This window comes from Carcharhinus amblyrhynchos, chromosome 1 (genome assembly GCF_965287045.1).
Source record: "Carcharhinus amblyrhynchos chromosome 1, sCarAmb.v2.hapA, whole genome shotgun sequence".
Lineage (NCBI taxonomy): Eukaryota > Metazoa > Chordata > Chondrichthyes > Carcharhiniformes > Carcharhinidae > Carcharhinus > Carcharhinus amblyrhynchos.
The window spans coordinates 113,693,343-113,710,549 of record NC_137324.1 but is presented as its reverse complement, the minus strand read 5'-3'; the positions used below and the strand labels follow the sequence as shown (position 1 = coordinate 113,710,549).

Below are 17,207 nucleotides of genomic sequence, written 5' to 3'. Positions count from 1 at the left end.
GTTGAAATGGTCGCTACGAGAGGACACAGATTTAAGGTGCAGGGAAGCAAGTACAGAGGTGATGTTAGGGATAAAGTTTTTCACTCAGAGGGTGGTGAGTGAATGGAATCGGCTGCTGTCAGTGGTGATGGAGGCGAACTCGCTGGGGTCTTTTAAAAGACTTCTGGATGAGTATATGGGATTGGGGGTTATAGATAGGTCTATGGATTGGTAGGTATTGATGTGATCGGCGCAACTTGTGGGCCGAAGGGCCTGTTTGTGCTGTAGTGTTCTATGTTCAGTCTATGATCCACCCCACTTCAGGTGAAACAGTATGTAAAATAATAAAAGTAGATCTTTATGGCATCTAATTTATCGCTAGACCATTAAAAAACAAGCCACTAATCCAAAATCGAAAACACAGACTATCTCATTCCACTTCTCCCAATGAGGTGTCCATTTTTGAAAAGAATGTTGATCACGTAGCAATGTCCTGTTACAAATGGAACATAAAAAAGTCACCACAGAATTTGAAAAACAAGAGCTGTAAATCTGATAGATATGTAACTGCATGCATGTTATTCTATGGCAGCTGGATAATCCATCCCCAAAGCTAAAACATGCATGGCATTCAAAATAAATCTGATCTGCACCTGAAACTCACATTTTAAAGTCACCGAAATGCACTTCTTCAAAATTTACTATGCGTTTTGAAGAAAACAAGTATTTCGGTTCTTCTAATTAGATTTAAATTACAGCTTGAGAAACAAGTTATTAAAAAGTTACGAGGAGTGTCCAGTGAATTGCACACCCAGCATGTTTCCAAAATATTTACTTTCTTCAAAACCCTATGTATTTAGGAAGGTTTGTCTGTTCGTTTCGTCCGAATTAACTGTTGTAAAACTTTTTTTTTGTTTTCTGGCACTTTCAGGCTGTTAGGTTTAACCCCCCTGCGGGACACGAGAGAAAAACACACACACATAGAGACAACCTTCAGCACTCTTCCGCGTCACGACCAACTTTGACGGCGGAAAAAGCGCGCGACGCTTTGGCTGACGGACAGCGGCAGTAGCCAATCGGCAGCGGAGATGCTGGCAGTGGTGGGCGGAGTGACAGGGGCGCAGCCAATGGGGTGCGGGGTATGGGCGGGAGCTGGGCCTGTTCGGGTTGATTGTGGGGTCAGAGTATGCTGGGTAAATAGAAGCAGGCACGGGGCCGAAGCATTCGTTCTGTGTCTCGAGCGGGTCTCGGCCTATCCAAGTGCCAACTTCAACAGGATGGAATCTGGAAACGGAATTTAGAACCATTTGAATTGCCCGGCGGAACGCGATGTCGTTAGGTTGCTAGTCAGCGCCTGGGAGGAGACCGCGTCTCTTTGCGCGAGCCGCTGGGTGGGTGGCTTCGCGGCCGCTGGTTCCCCCCGCCCCCCTCTGCCCCTGGCCGCCTTTCCAAGTCCACTCTGCAAGCGCCAACGGTGGGGGGGAACAGAGGACGCCAGGCTGCTTGTTGCGCTTCGCTCCAGTCGGCAAGGCTGCTAATCCGCTGGGCGAGACCATGAAGAAATTCTCCCGCATCTCGAAGCCTGAGGGAGCGGGTTATGTCGGTGCTGGAGGAGGAGGAGGAGGTGGTGGCGGCTCGATGGGAAGCACCAGTAACTACCTGGGCAGAGTGTTCAGCGTGGGCCGTTACCAGGTGACGGTGGAGGAGCTGCTCGCCGAAGGTGTGTGTGGGATGGGGGGCAAATTGGCGTTTGTATGGGTGGCTGGGGGGGGGGGGGGGGAGAGGAAAAGGCTCTTTGATGAAGCGGAATCTGCCCCAGTTCAGTCCCCTATCTCTCACTTCACAACCCTGACCGGACCCTGCAACATTTCCACCTTCAGATTTTATCCCGTTATTTTCAACAATATTAATCTACGAAATCCCCTTTTTAAGGGTCAGGTAGTATCTTTTTTTCCCCAAAAAGGTAAGATTTGGGATAGGGTGGTGCTGTCATGTGTGAACTGTAGATACTTTTGACACTTCCCTTTTTTTATTACCCGTTTGCCCCATGCTCTGTGTCGAGTTTTATTTTAATGTTGTCTTCTTTTGATCCCTTAGCCAGCGGTGTGTTTTAATGTAAGTGTGACAAATTTCAGTTTTCTTTCTCCTCTCTTGCAGTCCTGCACGTGCAAATCAAACCTAGCAAGTACATCTGAAGAATGTATGTGTGCGCAGCATGTTAGTCAGTGTGCCTTTTATTGTATAATAACAGGGGTAAACATTGCTGTAAAACAGACCTAAGTGCTACGACAGGATGTGTATCTTTCTGTTGGGTCTGAAGCGTGTTAAATTTGCTTGTATTATGGGAATTCCCCCTTTTGGTGATTAAGTGCCAAAATTATCTGACAAGTGGAAGTTGACAGTGTTTGTGTTGGTACGATTCTGGCAAAAGGATATATACTTGCAAGAAATGTAGTTGCAAAACTGAATTGTTACAGTATTTCACAACTCACTTTGCATGGTACGTACAGTGACCATTGGAATATAGTAGATGTAACATTGTATCTCAGTCAAAGCTAAGTGCAAGGGAGCTATTTATTTGATCACGAATTGCACAGAATCAAATTTATTTGAACAAATTTAAGTAGGAACTATTTATTATAACCTAGTTTCATGTAATCTGACAAATAGCTTTCTTGTTCTACACAAACTTGTTTTTTAAATTAAAATGATTCCTGAGCATTGTATAGTGATTAGTTCTGTAGTTAATAACCAGGCTATAACGCAACTCACTATATTTTTTGGTCCACAACTTCCAGCCTAATTTTCTCTAATGCAAAGTTTGTCTAATTCTACATTGATAATGTTGCTGACCTTTGGCACTTGCTGCTGCTGAAACTCAATTGTGCCTTTATCTCCAGACTTGATTATTGTAACGCTTGCCTGACCAGCCTCCCATCATCCACCTTCCATAACTTGCTGCACATCCAGATCTTGCTGCCTGTATCTTAGCCAAGATCGAATCATAGTTGATAACTAAACTTTCTTCAACTAATATACATATTGTATCTATTTATCTCAATAGATTAAATTCTTAGCTATATGTTTAATTCCCTCAGATCTTTTTAAAACTCATCTTTTTACACTAAGATTTTGATTACCTGACTGATCTTTCATTTGTTAGTTTTTGTTGTGAGGTGTCTTGGGGTGATTTTCCAGTGTTTAAGATATGATATTGATGTCAAAAGTTATTGATCTGTGCTTATCAGATAAGCTTCCCCTTTTTGTTAAGACAATGTTTTTTTCTGAAAATTATCCACATAATTGTTCAGAAACTTTGAACTCTGACTAATGCAGAGCTTTACCAGAAAATTATCAGTTAGTGATATAAAATGTCTGGGATTTTTGTGAAAGGGGAAGAGAAAAAAGTCCCCTTATTTTACTTTTTGTTTCACAAGCCTAAAAAAGTTGCAATCTTTGACATTGTCAGCTTTGAATAGCTCTTACTTTCTTCTGCAATAAATGTTTTTTAGGGTTTTTTCTTCTTTAGATTTGACTTATTGTTGTCACATGTATTAACATACAGTGAAAAGTATTGTTTCTTGTGTGCTATACAGACAAAATATACCATTCATAGAGAATGAAACGAGAGAGTGCAGAATGTTGTGTTACAGTCATAGCTAGAATATAGAGAAAGATCAACTTAATGCAAAGTAAACCCATTCAAAAGTTTGACAGTACCAGGGATTAACTTGACTTGGCTGATTTCTAATTGTGCTTGACTTCTGTTACTCACTATTCATAGACTTGGAGCTGCCTTCACAGTTTTCCAATTTCTGCCTAGTTATGTCCCACTAAAATATAGATGCAAATACATTGTGTCAAAAAACTCGCATTTGACTGAGAGCTTTGTGTGAGTGTTATGAGAATTGAATGAATTATCAATCGTATATTCCCAAGAATAAAATGGCAGCGAGAACTTAGGTAAACCTGTAATGTATTTTGGGCATGCTGCTGTAGTGATCTTTTGGTCTTGCACAAGCGTTTAATTTGTAAGAGCCTTTTTATACAGCACCCTACATTCTCTCTGCAACCGAAGAATGTAGCTTGCTGTTTAAAAAAAACCAAAATGCTTTTGAAATATGGTTACTGTTGAATGGATATGAGATGAAATTTAACAAAGTCTGCTTGAGTGAGAAACAATCCCTGTGGTAGGTTATTTGCACAGGAGGACTTACCTTGGCATCCTGATGGTGGAATAATGGGCACAATTAATTGCATGAGAGGAAATGAGCTTATTTTCATACCTGTTAATTCTACTGTACGTGCACTAGCCTGAATTTTATAGTGCCTTGCAATCAGTTGGGAGATGGACAGAGAATCTGTACTTCAGAAACCTGTCTGTTAAAAGCTAATAGTTTTCATGCAACATCTCTGTATGGTTTGAAAGTCAGCCTAGCTTCTGTTGAAATTAGTTCCAGGATCAAGAAGAGATAGGATAAAACTTTGAAGAAAAGACGGGGCAACTCTATAAGTAGACAAGGAGTAGAGCCTTTAAGGGGAAAGCTTGGATCTGAGGGGTCAAAGTGGCATCAACACATCAAAGGTTACCAGACAAAATGTGCCCTGAACATGGAAATCATCCGTGGCTTTCTGCTGCATCCACGAGCGCTAGAGAAATTGTAACGTTAAAGTCACCATAGTTCCAACTAACTATAGGCTGCTCCCCACTTTGAAGGGGAGGGCTTAATCCTGGTGATTTTAACCTGAGGATCACCACATCTTCGAGAGACAAGGTTGAGGTGAAACTTCACAAATACCTCAGCCAGTATGGAAATTGAGCCGTGTTGTTGGGAAATGCTCAGCAAGTCCCAGAGTCTCTCCTTCACCATATCTGGGAAGTGGAAAATTTGGCTGACCATGTGTTGGATGATTTTTGTTTTGTCAGCTTTCAAGAATCGATCGAAGTTTTGTGCAGAATTGAAGAGATCAAGTGGTTTTCAAGTCTGATGCTGAGTGGGCAATGATGTGTTAGCCGTCTGCAAACTGTAAAACATTTAATTCTGTGGTGGTCAGTTTAAATTTGGCACAGACCGCAGAAGTTGAGGATTTTAATGCTGACACCAGAGGGCAATTGATCTTTGCAGTGACTAGCCACTGTTAGATCAGTAGATTGCAAATAGTATGTTGGATGTCACACTGCCTTGCTATGTATCAGTATGGATATTTTTTTCAGAACTACTTCTTGAGAGTTGTAGTGATATTACGGATCAATTGCAGGAAAGTGAGGAAGTCTTTTGGACATCCAGATCTTTGCAGTGTAGTCCACTGAGCCTCACTGATGCTTTGATCTGATCAACAAACGCAGGGAAGAGTTCCTGGTGTTGTTCTCAACATTAGTTATGAATTTGTTTGGCAACAAAGATCATGTTGGTGTTTCCTCTGGAAAGCCGATACTGCATTCATCTCTGGGAGGATTTCCTTAAAACACTTGCAACTTGGCCAATGTTGTCTACCTGATACACTGCAGAAAAGGATGCCCCAAGACGTTGGACATTGGGGAGATCATGCAGATGCTACGATAACAGACGAATGAACACTGCTCGACAATCACCAGGTAAAAGTGTTCTCTTCCTGTTGGGGAATACTTCCGCAGTCACGGGCAATCGGCCTCTGATCTTCGGGTAAGCATTCTCCAAAGCGGCCTTCACAACACACGACAGGTCAGAATCGCTGAGCAGAGACTGATAGCCAAGATTCGCACACATGAGGACGGCCTTAACTGGGATCTTAGGTTCATGTTCATATCTGTAATCCCTACGATTTGCCTGGGCTTGCAAAATCTCACTAACTGTCCTGGTTGGAAACAATACACATCTCTTTAACCTGTGCTTAACCCTCTCTCCACTCACGTTGTCCATACCTTAAAGACTCACATTCCAACCATTATTTTGTAAATTTGAGTTTGTGTCTTTGTATGCCCTGTTTATGAATAGAATTCCCACTCACCTGATGAAGGGACAGTGCTGCAAAAGCTAGTGATTTGTGCTATCGAATAAACCTGTTGGACTTTAACCTGATGTTGTGAGACTTCTAACGGGATTTTCTTAGCCATAGATTCTAGGTGATTCAGAAGAATGCATTTCAGGAATTTTCATGTCTTGGAAATACTTTGATAGTTTCGACTGCATGACTTCTCTCCCTGTTGAAGGTAGTTACAAAGTTGGGGGATGGGGGGGAGTTCTTTTTCATCTGAAATCTTTGCTCATAAAGTTTGCTTGTTGCAATTCTCTCGCGGATTCTATCACGGCACTGAGGATAAAACTGCCACTGTGGATTCATATTCGAAAGAAATAGCGAGGCACCTTGAGAAGAATTGTTTGATAGAGCAGACGCAGCACGGATTCGTTAAGGGGAAGTCGTGTCTGATGAATTTATTGGAATTCTGTGAGGATGTGACTGGTGCGGTGGACGGAGGGGAACCGGTGGATATGGTGTTTCTTGATTTTTTCAGAAGGCGTTTGATAAGGTGCCGCACAAAAGGTTGCTTCAGAAGGTTAGGGGGCGTGGAGTTGGGGGTAAGGTGTTAGCATGAATAGAGGATTAGTTGTCTAATAGGAGGCAGAGAGTTGGTATCGATGGGTGCTATTCTGATTGGCGGTTGGTGACTAGTGGAGTGCCGCAGGGATTGGTGCTGGGGCCTCAACTATTTACCATTTATATAGATGATCTGGAGGAGGGGGCTGAGCGTAGGGTGTCAAAATTTGCTGATGACACAAAGATAAGTGGAAAAGCAAATTGTGTGGAGGGTGTGGAAAGTCTGCAGAGGGATCTAGATAGGCTAAGCGAGTGGGCGAGGACCTGGCAGTTGGAGTACAATGTTAGCAAGTGTGAGGTTATCCACTTTGGCAGGAATAATAGTAGGAGGGATTACTATTTAAAAGGCGAAAAGCTGCAGCATGCTACGGTGCAAAGGGACCTGGGGGTCCTTGTGCATGAGTCGCAAAAACCCAGTCTGCAGGTGCAGCAGGTGATCAGGAAGGCAAATGGGATGCTGGCCTTTATAGCAAGAGGGATAGAATATAAAAGCAGAGAGGTCTTGCTGCAGCTGTTCAGGGCACTGGTAAGGCCGCAGCTGGAGTACTGTGTGCCGTTTTGGTCACTGCACTTGCACAAGGATATTTTGACCTTGGAAGGAGTGCAGAGGGGGGTTCACTAGGCTGATACCGGAGATGAGGGGGTTGAACTATGAAGAGAGGCTGAATAGACTGGGTTTGTACTCATTGGAGTTTAGAAGGATGAGGGGGGATCTTATAGAGACGTATAAGATAATGAAGGGGATGGATAGGGTAGAGGTAGAGAGATTCTTCCCGTTCAGAAAGGACAGCAGGACTAGAGGGCACAGCCTCAAGATTAGGGGGGGTGCAGTTTAGAATGGAGTTGAGGAAGAACTTCTTCACTCAAAGGGTGGTGAATCTCTGGAATTCTCTTCCCGTTGAAGTGGTGGAGCTACCTCGCTAAATATATTTAAGACACGGGTAGATAGGTTTTTGGTAGGCAAGGGAATTAAGGGTTATGCGGAGAAAGTGGGACAGTGGATCTGAGCCACTTCAGATCAGCCATGATCTTATTGAATGGCGGGGCAGGCTCGAGGGGCTAGATGGCCTACTCCTGCTCCTATTTCTTATGTTCTTATGAGTTGTTACAAAAAATCTTCATTTCAGTGTTGATTGTCACTTCTTAAGAAGTGAACCACGATTCTTTCAACAAACGGGCTTTTCTTCATTTGACCTCAAAAGCATCACGTGATGCTCAGCATATTGTTGGATTTCTTGTGCTTGCTCTTCCCACCACATGTACTTCTATTTTCTAGATTTATCTTTGCATATTAGCTGTGAGCTGTTGGAATGTTGCTGACTTTGCTTAGCAGAACCACCCATGGTGACAAGTTATGAAGGCTGCCTGTTTTTGTTCGAGGAGGTACAAATTTGAACATAATTTTCGTCGAACAAGTTCTGGTGACAATAGTACTTTAAACCGACGGAGTGTGCATAGGAATCTAGTACAGCTGATTTTGTTTGAGTCTGGAATTCAGAGTTTGTGTGAAGATTTTCAAGACTGGTTATGAGCCGCACTTGGAATTCTGAACTTCAGTCGGGTTCACCCTTTAATCCTCAGGTGTTTGGTGTCTTGGTGCTAGGCAGATGATCATCGCCACCAATTTGAAAAAGCACTGATCTGTTCAGCAGGAATAAGTTTTCTGCATGCATTGATGGGTAATCCATTTTGGGTTTTTCAGTCAAACAGTTACATACTCCAGAAAGTGCTGCTGTTTTAATCTAGGATGCCTTCATATGAACAAAGAACAGCACAGGAAACAGGCCCTTCGGCCCTACAAGCCCGTGCCGCCCATTTTAACACACTCAGTGAGTGCCTTATTCGTTTTTATCTACCTCTAGTGGAACTCCACAATAAAGGGGATGAAAATTTAGGGAATTGTATGTACGCCAGATTAAGGCAGATCCTTTGGCCAACAAATCGCCTGTGGATGTAAAAGGAGACATCAATAAACATAAATAGACATACAACAGGCTGTACAGACAGTGGTGGAAGGTCCCCAGTAGCTCCAACGTAAGTGACGAGGTGAGCCTCGAAATTTGTTGGACGACTGATAGGAATCTATTAATTCCCAGGAATGTCCTGAGGCTCTTGATCTTCAACTAGAACATTTGTTTGCATCCCTCTGTACATATGGGGTTATACAATATGGTTTTGTATTCCTCCTTCTGGAGGAAGAGGGTATTGATTATAATGAGGCCTTACTGAGCTCATTTTTCAGCAGAAATTTCAGTTTGCTTTTCCTGTCCCAGTTGTTTCACGCTATACTTTGGAGTTACAGCCAACCCAGGCTTTAAACTTCTAATAATTATTTTTTTCCCTTTTTGGGATGACAATAAGGATTTCTCCAACATTAAAATGAAACATTTCCTTAACATTTTCATCAGAGATGAAGTTTGGGATGTAAGTGAACGATAGTGATGTATTGATGATGACTGAACTTTAGATGAAGTGGCTTGAGTTCCATTTATGTAATTGGTGAGTTCTGTCATTGCAAAAGCAACTCCTTAGACAAGAGGGTTGTTGTCAGGCTTGCCTTTCTTTTCCAGCAAAAGGTGTTATTCTCTTACTTGCTCCGTTAGTTGCTCCTCCCCAGGAGTGTGGGTCTCACCGAAAGCAATTTGAAATCCTGATAGCTTTGTACTTTGTGTTAAAAGATACAGATTCAGAGCAGATCCAACAGCTGAAAACTGGCATTCGTGAAGTGCTTTAGGTCAGCATCAGCAGCAGAATTGTATTCCACCACAACCTGTAACCTAATTGCCCAGTATATATCTCAGCATTACCTCCAAGCCAGTGGACCAAAACTTGTGCAATGAACCATATATGAGAACATAAACTAGAAGCAGGAGCAGGCCATTTGACCCTTCAAGCCTGCTGTGCCATTTATCTGAATCATGGCTGATCATATTCAATATTCTTTATTTCCTCCCACCTCCTCCCATATCCCATGATTTCTTTAACCCCAAGAGCTACACCTAATTTCTTCTTGGAATCATACAATGTTTTGACCTCAGCTACATTTGTTGGTAGTGAATTCCACACATTCACCACTCTCTGGGTGAAGAAATTTCTCCTCACCTCAGTTCTAAAAGATTTGCCCTTATCCTGAAACTATGACCCATAGTTCTGGACTCCCCCACCATTGGGAACATTCTTTCTGAAACGGTCCTGTCTAAATCTCTTAGAATTTTAGAAGTTTCTATGAGATCCCCTCTCACTTTTCTAAACACCAGTGAATATAATCCTAACCGATTTAGTCTCTCCTCATACAATAGACCTGCCACCCCATGAATCAGCCTGGTAAACATTTGCTGCACTCTCTTTATAGCAAGGACATCCTTCCTCCGATAAGGACACCAGAACTACACACAATACTTCAGGTGTGGCTTCATCAGCACTCTATATAGTTGCAGCAGACATCCTTGTATTCAAATCCTTTCATAATGAAGGCCAACATACCATTTGGCTTCTTTACTGCCTGATGTACCTGCATGCTTACTTTCATCGACTAATGCACGAGGACTCCAAGGCCTTGTTGAGTGTCCATCTCTCTCAATTTACACCTATTCAAGTAATAATCTGTCTTCCTGTTATTGCTACCGAATTGGATAACTTCACATCAATCCACATTATGCTCCATCTGCCATGCAGGTACCCACACTCTCAACCTGTCCAAATCATGCTGAAGCATCTCATCACCCTCCCACCCAAATTCTGTATCATCTGCAAATTTGGAAATAATACATTCAGTTCCCTCTTCCAAATGATTCATATATAATGTGAACAGTTGGAGGTCATAGCATAGATCCCTGCAGAACTCCATTAGTCACTGCCGATCAGAAAAAGACCCATTTATGCCAACTCTTTGCTTCCTATCTGCGAATCAGCTTTCTATCCATCTTAAGACATTATCTGCAATCCCATGTGTTTTAGTGCACCAGATATATCTAAAAACATGCCGTCAACTTGGTGAAGCCACAATAAAGAAATGACAGAAGGCACAGGATACAGTAAAGGCTGTAAGTTCTGACAGCACCCTAGACATAATTCTGAAGATGTGTTCCAGAGCCTTATGATGGCCCTGACATCAAGGTAGCACGCGTGACGGTAAGAAGCCCTGATAAAATTGAAATCTGAGAGATTTGGGGGAAACGCCACTGCCTGGGCTCATATCTAGCACAAACAAAGGGGCTAATCATTCCAATCCCAGGATTATGATCTGAGAGGCTCACGGCAGTGTCCTAGGTACAACCATCTTTTCAGCTGCTTTATCTATGCCCTTCCATCCATCATAAAGTCAGAAATGAGTGTATTTCCTCATGATTACACAAATAATGAAACAGTCTATACCAACATGCAGCAAGACCTGAACAACGATCAGGTTTGGGCTGTTACATGGATGGATTATTAGTTGACACTGCTGGGCAATGATCATCTTCGATAAGAGAAAATCTAGCCACCATTTCTTGATATTTAGTTGCATCATCCTGAATCCTTATCAAATGCGGGGGCGGAGGTCACCATTGACTAAAAGCTTAACTGAACTAATCACACAAATATTTTGGCTACAAAATCATATCAGAGGCTGAGTACTCTGGGGGAATGACTCGGACCATTTGATTCCTGAAAGTTTTTTCCACCATCTGCAAGGCACAAGCCAGCTGTATGATGAGAAACTCCTCACTTGTTTGGGAGAATACAACTCCAGCATTACTGCAGAAGAAGCTTAATACCATCGAAGTCAACCTACTTGATTGGCTCCTTTTGTCAGCATCTTTCAAACCTGGAAACACTATCACCTGGAAGTTGCTTTCAAGTCACACACCATTATGATTTGGAGCTTTCTCACTGTTCCTTCATTGTCACTGAAGCACCTCCGTTATTATCACCGAGTGTACCTATGCTACTTGGACTGCAGTGGTTCAGAAATGCAGCTCTCCACCATATTAAGGGTAGTTAAAAATGATTAGTAATTGCTGGCCTTGCCAGTGACACTCATCTCACAGTAATGCACGTGAAAAGTCAGGCGCTGTAGGTGGTTTTCAGGCACCATAGGGAAGTCTTGTAAGGAAGTAAAATCTGAGGCTATAGTATTCTCCACATTTGTATTTATACCCTACCATATTACATCAAAACATTTCAGCACTTCTCATGACTAAGGATTTTTGAAATGTGGTGAATGCCCCGGAAAGATCTCATTCTCAGCATTTGGTACAGAAAACTTGCCAAGTGCTGTTCCGTACCATTCTTATTAGGCTCTCTTTGCACAACTTGGTATATCTACCATCTTTAAAGGAATAAACTTAAATTTGATTTTTTTTTAAGTTCAGACAGAAACTTTAGAACTAAAAACAGAAAATGCTGGAAATACTGCACGGCCTGTCAGCAAATGTGGAGAGGGAAGCAGGGTTAACACTTCAAGTCAATGACCTTTCATCAATATTGAGGTTAGAAATACAGTAAGTTTTTTTTTAAGCAAGAGAAATTGGGGAGAGGAGAAATTAAAATGACAAAGTGGCTGTGGTGCAAGGCCAGTGAGAGTCATAATTGTACAAATAAATAAAGAAAGGATACCTCTAGAGGAGGTGTGAACGGCAGCATGATGGACTACTACTGTCTAATACCAAAAATGGGACCAAAAGCAAAACCTGCAAAGAACAATGGAACAAACTGTTAAACTGAGTCCAGAAGACTGAAGAGTACCTAGTCAAAAGCTAAGGTGCTGTTGCTTTAGTTTATGTTGAGCTTCATTGGAATAATGCAGGAGGCTGAGAACACAGGTCAACGTGAAAGCAAAATGAGAATTAAAGTGACAGATGACTGGGAGTTTGGAGTCATACTTGCAGACTGAATGGAAATATTCCATAAAGTGTCAAAGAGATCCAGTACTCAAAAGTATTACAGGCAGAGGAGATTTAATATTGCTAGTATTAGATCAGCCATGATTCCATTGAAGGAGGAAAGTAGTTACTGTGGTTAAATGTCCTACTTCTGTTCCTATGTTCTTAATAATATTCTGAGAACTGACTGCATTATGGAGATGTGTGTATTGGACGTTTGATTGCTGAAGTAAGATTAGAGAGATTTGTTATATTCAATGAATGCATATCAGTAATAACATGATTTAGACCAGAAGTGTCACAAAGATAGTTATGTGAACTACTCCAATATCAAGTGTTAAGGCTAATTGTGATGAGGAAGTTTCTATGTATTTAGCACGTTATTCAGGAGTCGTGTGATCATGCTCTGATCTCCAAATCTGCCTTTTCTATTTCAAATACTTGGAACATATCATCATCTCCAGAAATCATACCTATCTTTTCCACAATTCTGTATCTGAATTCCTTCAATTCAGGGTCCCTGGCTTTGTTTTTGCAGCCTTTGGCATCACTGACTGTACTGTCTTCTAGTATTCCCCTTCTATTGTACAGCTTAATGGATCGGCCCATGTTTGGTTCCATTCTTATCTATTGGATTGTAATCAGAAAATCACTAGCAATGGCTTCTCTTCCTAATTATACAGGATTACCTTTGGAGTTTCCCAAAGATCTATTCTTGACCTTGTTTTGCATCCACATTTCACTCCTTGCGATATCAAGTTCCACTTACAAGCTGATGATAATCAACTCTATTCCATGACCCCTCTACAGCCTCTGAATTGTCATGTTCTTATGTCCAAAACTGGATGAGTAGAATTTTTTCCCAACTAAATATTGGGACCAAAAAAGCCACTGTTTTTGTTCCACAACAAACTTAACTTACTGGCTACAGCTTCCATCTCTGGCAACCAGACTATTGCCGACCTTAGTGTTGGATTTGATGCAGAGAGGAGCCTACGACCCCATATCCACTCCATCACTAAGACTGTTTAGTTCCAATTCCATAACATCATCTGACAGGAGTGTGATGGAATACTCTGCTCTTATTTGAATGAGTGTGGCTCCAACATCACTAAAGAACCTCAACATTACCAGTGATGTATCATATACAAGATGCACCGCAGTAACTCACCAAGACTGCTTGAACAGCACCTAGCTAACCCATGACCGCTACCAGCTCGAAGAACATGGGCAGCAGATGTATGAGAACAACAACACCTGGAAGTTGCCGTCGTAGGCTGTTCCTATCACCAGAATTCAGAAGTTTACTCTGATATCAATGATCTAAAACAACTGCACTTTATTATTTGATTTATGTTGTAGGCAGTTCAGTAATACTTACACCAGTGACAACTTATCCTGTGCTTTAGTTTCTTGGTTTCCCTCAGAAACAGACAGGCATGGTGGACAAGTTCCCAGGACCGGATGGAATGCACCCACGGGTTCTGAAAGAAATGGTGGAGGTGATAGTGGATGCCTTGATGATTATTTTCCAAACCTCGCTGGATTCCGGGGAAGTGCCAGAAGATTGGAAAACGGCTAATGTTACGCCGTTGTTTAAAAAGGGTAGCAGGCAAAAGGCAGGGAATTATAGGCCGGTTAGTTTAACGTCTGTTGTAGGTAAAATGCTTGAATCCGTAATCAAGGAGAAAATAGCGAGGCATCTTGAGGGGAATTGTTTGATAGAGCAGACGCAGCACGGTTTCGTTAAGGGGAAGTTGTGTCTGACAAATTTATTGGAATTCTGAGGATGTGTCTAGTGCGGTGGAAAGAGGAGAACGGTGGATGTGTCTTTCTTGATTTTTCAGAAGGCATTTGATAAGGTGCCGCACAAGAGGTTGTTACAGAAGGTTAGGGGGCATGGAGTTGTGGTTGGGGTGTTAGCGTGGATAGGGGATTGGCTGTCAAATAGGAGGCAGAGAGTGGGTGTCAATGAGTGCAATTCGGATTGGCGGTTGGTGACTCATGGAGTGCCCCAGGGGTTGGTGCTGGGGCCTCAGCCATTTACCATTTATATAGATGATCTGGAGGAGGGAACCGAGTGTATGGTGTCGAAATTTGCTGATGACACCAAGATTGGTGGAACGGCAAATTGTGCGGAGGGTGTGGGAAGTCTGCAGAGGGATCTAGATAGGTTGGGCGAATGGGCCAGGAACTGGCAAATGGAATTTAATGTTGGCAAGTGTGAAGTTGTCCACTTTGGTAGGAATAATGGTAGGAAGGACTACTACTTGCTTGGCGAAAAGCTGCAGCATGCTACGGTGCAGAGGGACCTCGGGGTCCTTGTGCATGAGTCGCAAAAACCCAGCTTGCAGGTGCAGCAGGTGGTCAGGAAGGCGAATGGGATGCTGGCCTTCATAGCGAGGGGGATTGAATATAAAAGTAGGGAGGTCTTGCTGCGGCTGTATAGGACACTGGTGAGGCCGCAGCTGGAGTACTGTGTGCAGTTTTGGTCGCCGCACTTACGCAAGGATATTTTGGCCTTGGAGGGAGTGCAGAGGAGGTTTACTAGGCTGATACCGGAGTTGAGGGGGTTGAGCTATGAGGAGAGGCTGAATAAACTAGGCTTGTACTCGTTAGAGTTTAGAAGGATGAGGGGAGATCTCATTGAGACGTATAAGATGAAGAATGGGATGGATAGGATAGAGGTGGAGAGGCTCTTCCCGCTCAGAAAGGACAGTAGAACTAGAGGGCACAGCCTCAGGATAAAGGGGGGGCAGTTTAGAACAGAGTTGAGGAGAAACTTCTTCACTCAAAGGGTGGTGAATCTCTGGAATTCTCTGCCCGTTGAAGTGGTGGAGGCTGCCTCGCTAAATATATTTAAGACGCAGGTAGATAGGTTTTTGATAGGCAAGGGGATTAAGGGTTATGGGGAGAAGGTGGGAAAGTGGAACTGAGCCACTTCAGATCAGCTATGATCTTATTGAATGGTGGGGCAGGCTCGAAGGGCTAGATGGCCTACTCCTGCTCCTATTTCTTATGTTCTAATGGTTGATCTGTTCTTACCCACTCTCTGTTCAGTTAGCTGATCAGGCTATCCCCATTCCTTGTCCAGCCACAGTGATAGCATGGAGCTTGGTGAATGCCAGCTTAAATAGATCCCTGCTTTCTGCACTGCCATGGATACACTTTCTACTTTGCTCCTTTCTTTATAACAACAGTCTGTGATTGACTCATTTCCACCTTCGGCAATTGTCCCTAGAGCAAGAACGTCCTGACAACAAGTTTGGCTAATTTCCTCCTAGATCTAATAAAGCATCCTACGGATGCTGGAAATCTGAAACAAAAACAAAAAGCTGGAAAAATTTATAAGGTCTGGTAGCATCTGTGGAGAGAAAAACAGTTAACATTTCAAGTCCATTTGACACTTTTACTGGACTGCTAGATCTGCTTGCTTCAACACCTTCCCTGTCCCAAATTACATGAGGATGTTTGGGCATAATTTAATTTCTCCTTATTCAATGATATTCTAAACAAACAGCAAACATCTGTTACATTACATTACGTTAAGCCATTACATTCTGACCTTGCTTTGAATTTTATATGAACAATTTTGCAAGATATTTGTAATCGAAGAAAGAAACAATTGTTGCCAATAATTTAACTAGTTCAACTAGTGTTGAATTACTTGTTGCTAATAGAATAGAATCCACACAGTGCAGAAGGAGGCTATTCAGCCCAGTGAGTCTGCCCAACCATATCCCACCTAGGCCTTATTCCTGTAACCCCACATATTTACCCTGCTAAGACACTAGGGTCAATTTATCATGGCCAATCAACCTAATCCACACATCTCCGGACTGTTGGAGGAATCCCATGTAGATACGGGGAGAATGTGCAAACTCCACCCAGACAGCGACCCAGGCCGGAATTGAACCTGGGTCTCTGGCGTTGAGGCAGTAGTGCTAACCACTATACCACCGTGCCATTTCAAGATGTTTAATTACTTGTCTGCTCTGTGTCGTAAAATGCAATGATCACATCTAGTTGCATTCAATATTGTACAAAAGAAAAAGCTCCAAATTTATGTTACAAGAATATATAAGAATTGTACATGGAATGATGCCTGACTCACTGAAAAACTACTCCAATTTTATTTTTTTCAATATCTATAGTAAAGTACATTGTTTCAAATTCATTTTAGTTGTATTAACCAATTAATCCAAAAAAATGACAAGTATTTTCTGAGGTAGAGAAGACTGGCAAGTCATGTTGTAATTTTTTTTATGATAAAAATGTAATTTGTTTTGAAAGGTTTTCAGGTTTCTTTGTCAGCAGGCACATGATTGAGGCTTTGATTTGTGATTTTCACCGCCAGAACTGAATTACCATGTGGCATAGTTCCATTTTTCTGAACAATGCAGGATCATGAGCTAGTTTTCCACAATTTTCTTTCCTGGTTTGTTAATTTTTTTTTCCACATTCTCTAGTCTGGAAATAGGTAGAAGATTCCCTTAAGAACTTTTACCTGTTTTGAACAGATTCCCAAATTCTATTTTGATTTTATTAGGGATGTAATTAATATTTCAAAATTTTATACTGTGCTGTATATTGGAAGAGGATATTCATAATTTTTCTGACTACTGCAAGTTCATTTAACGGTTTTACATATTCAACATTGGGTTTTAGAAAACTCATTTGCATATTTTTGAAAAAGTTAAGAACATGCTTGGAAGATGAATTTTAACTTTGTAGTGGGTAGTTTAAAAATGTTGAATTTGGTTCATTTGAGTCGATGGTTTGACTGAA

At 42.0% G+C, this 17,207-nt stretch overlaps 1 protein-coding gene across 5 annotated transcripts in view; it reads left to right on the top strand.

Moving 5' to 3' along the window:
- Positions 1–1,171: 1,171 nt before the first annotated feature.
- Positions 1,172–17,207, top strand: part of bmp2k (BMP2 inducible kinase) — an 81,551-nt gene continuing 65,515 nt past the window's right edge. For 4 of the 5 annotated variants that reach the window (XM_080191261.1, XM_080191251.1, XM_080191241.1 and 1 more), the window contains exon 1: positions 1,172–1,699. In XM_080191261.1, the coding sequence (XP_080047387.1) occupies positions 1,534–1,699 (166 nt within the window). In that variant the 5' untranslated portion in view covers positions 1,172–1,533. Of the gene's footprint in view, positions 1,700–2,076; positions 2,095–17,207 lie in introns of all 5 variants that reach the window. The other variant, XM_080191270.1, reaches the window with a different exon arrangement.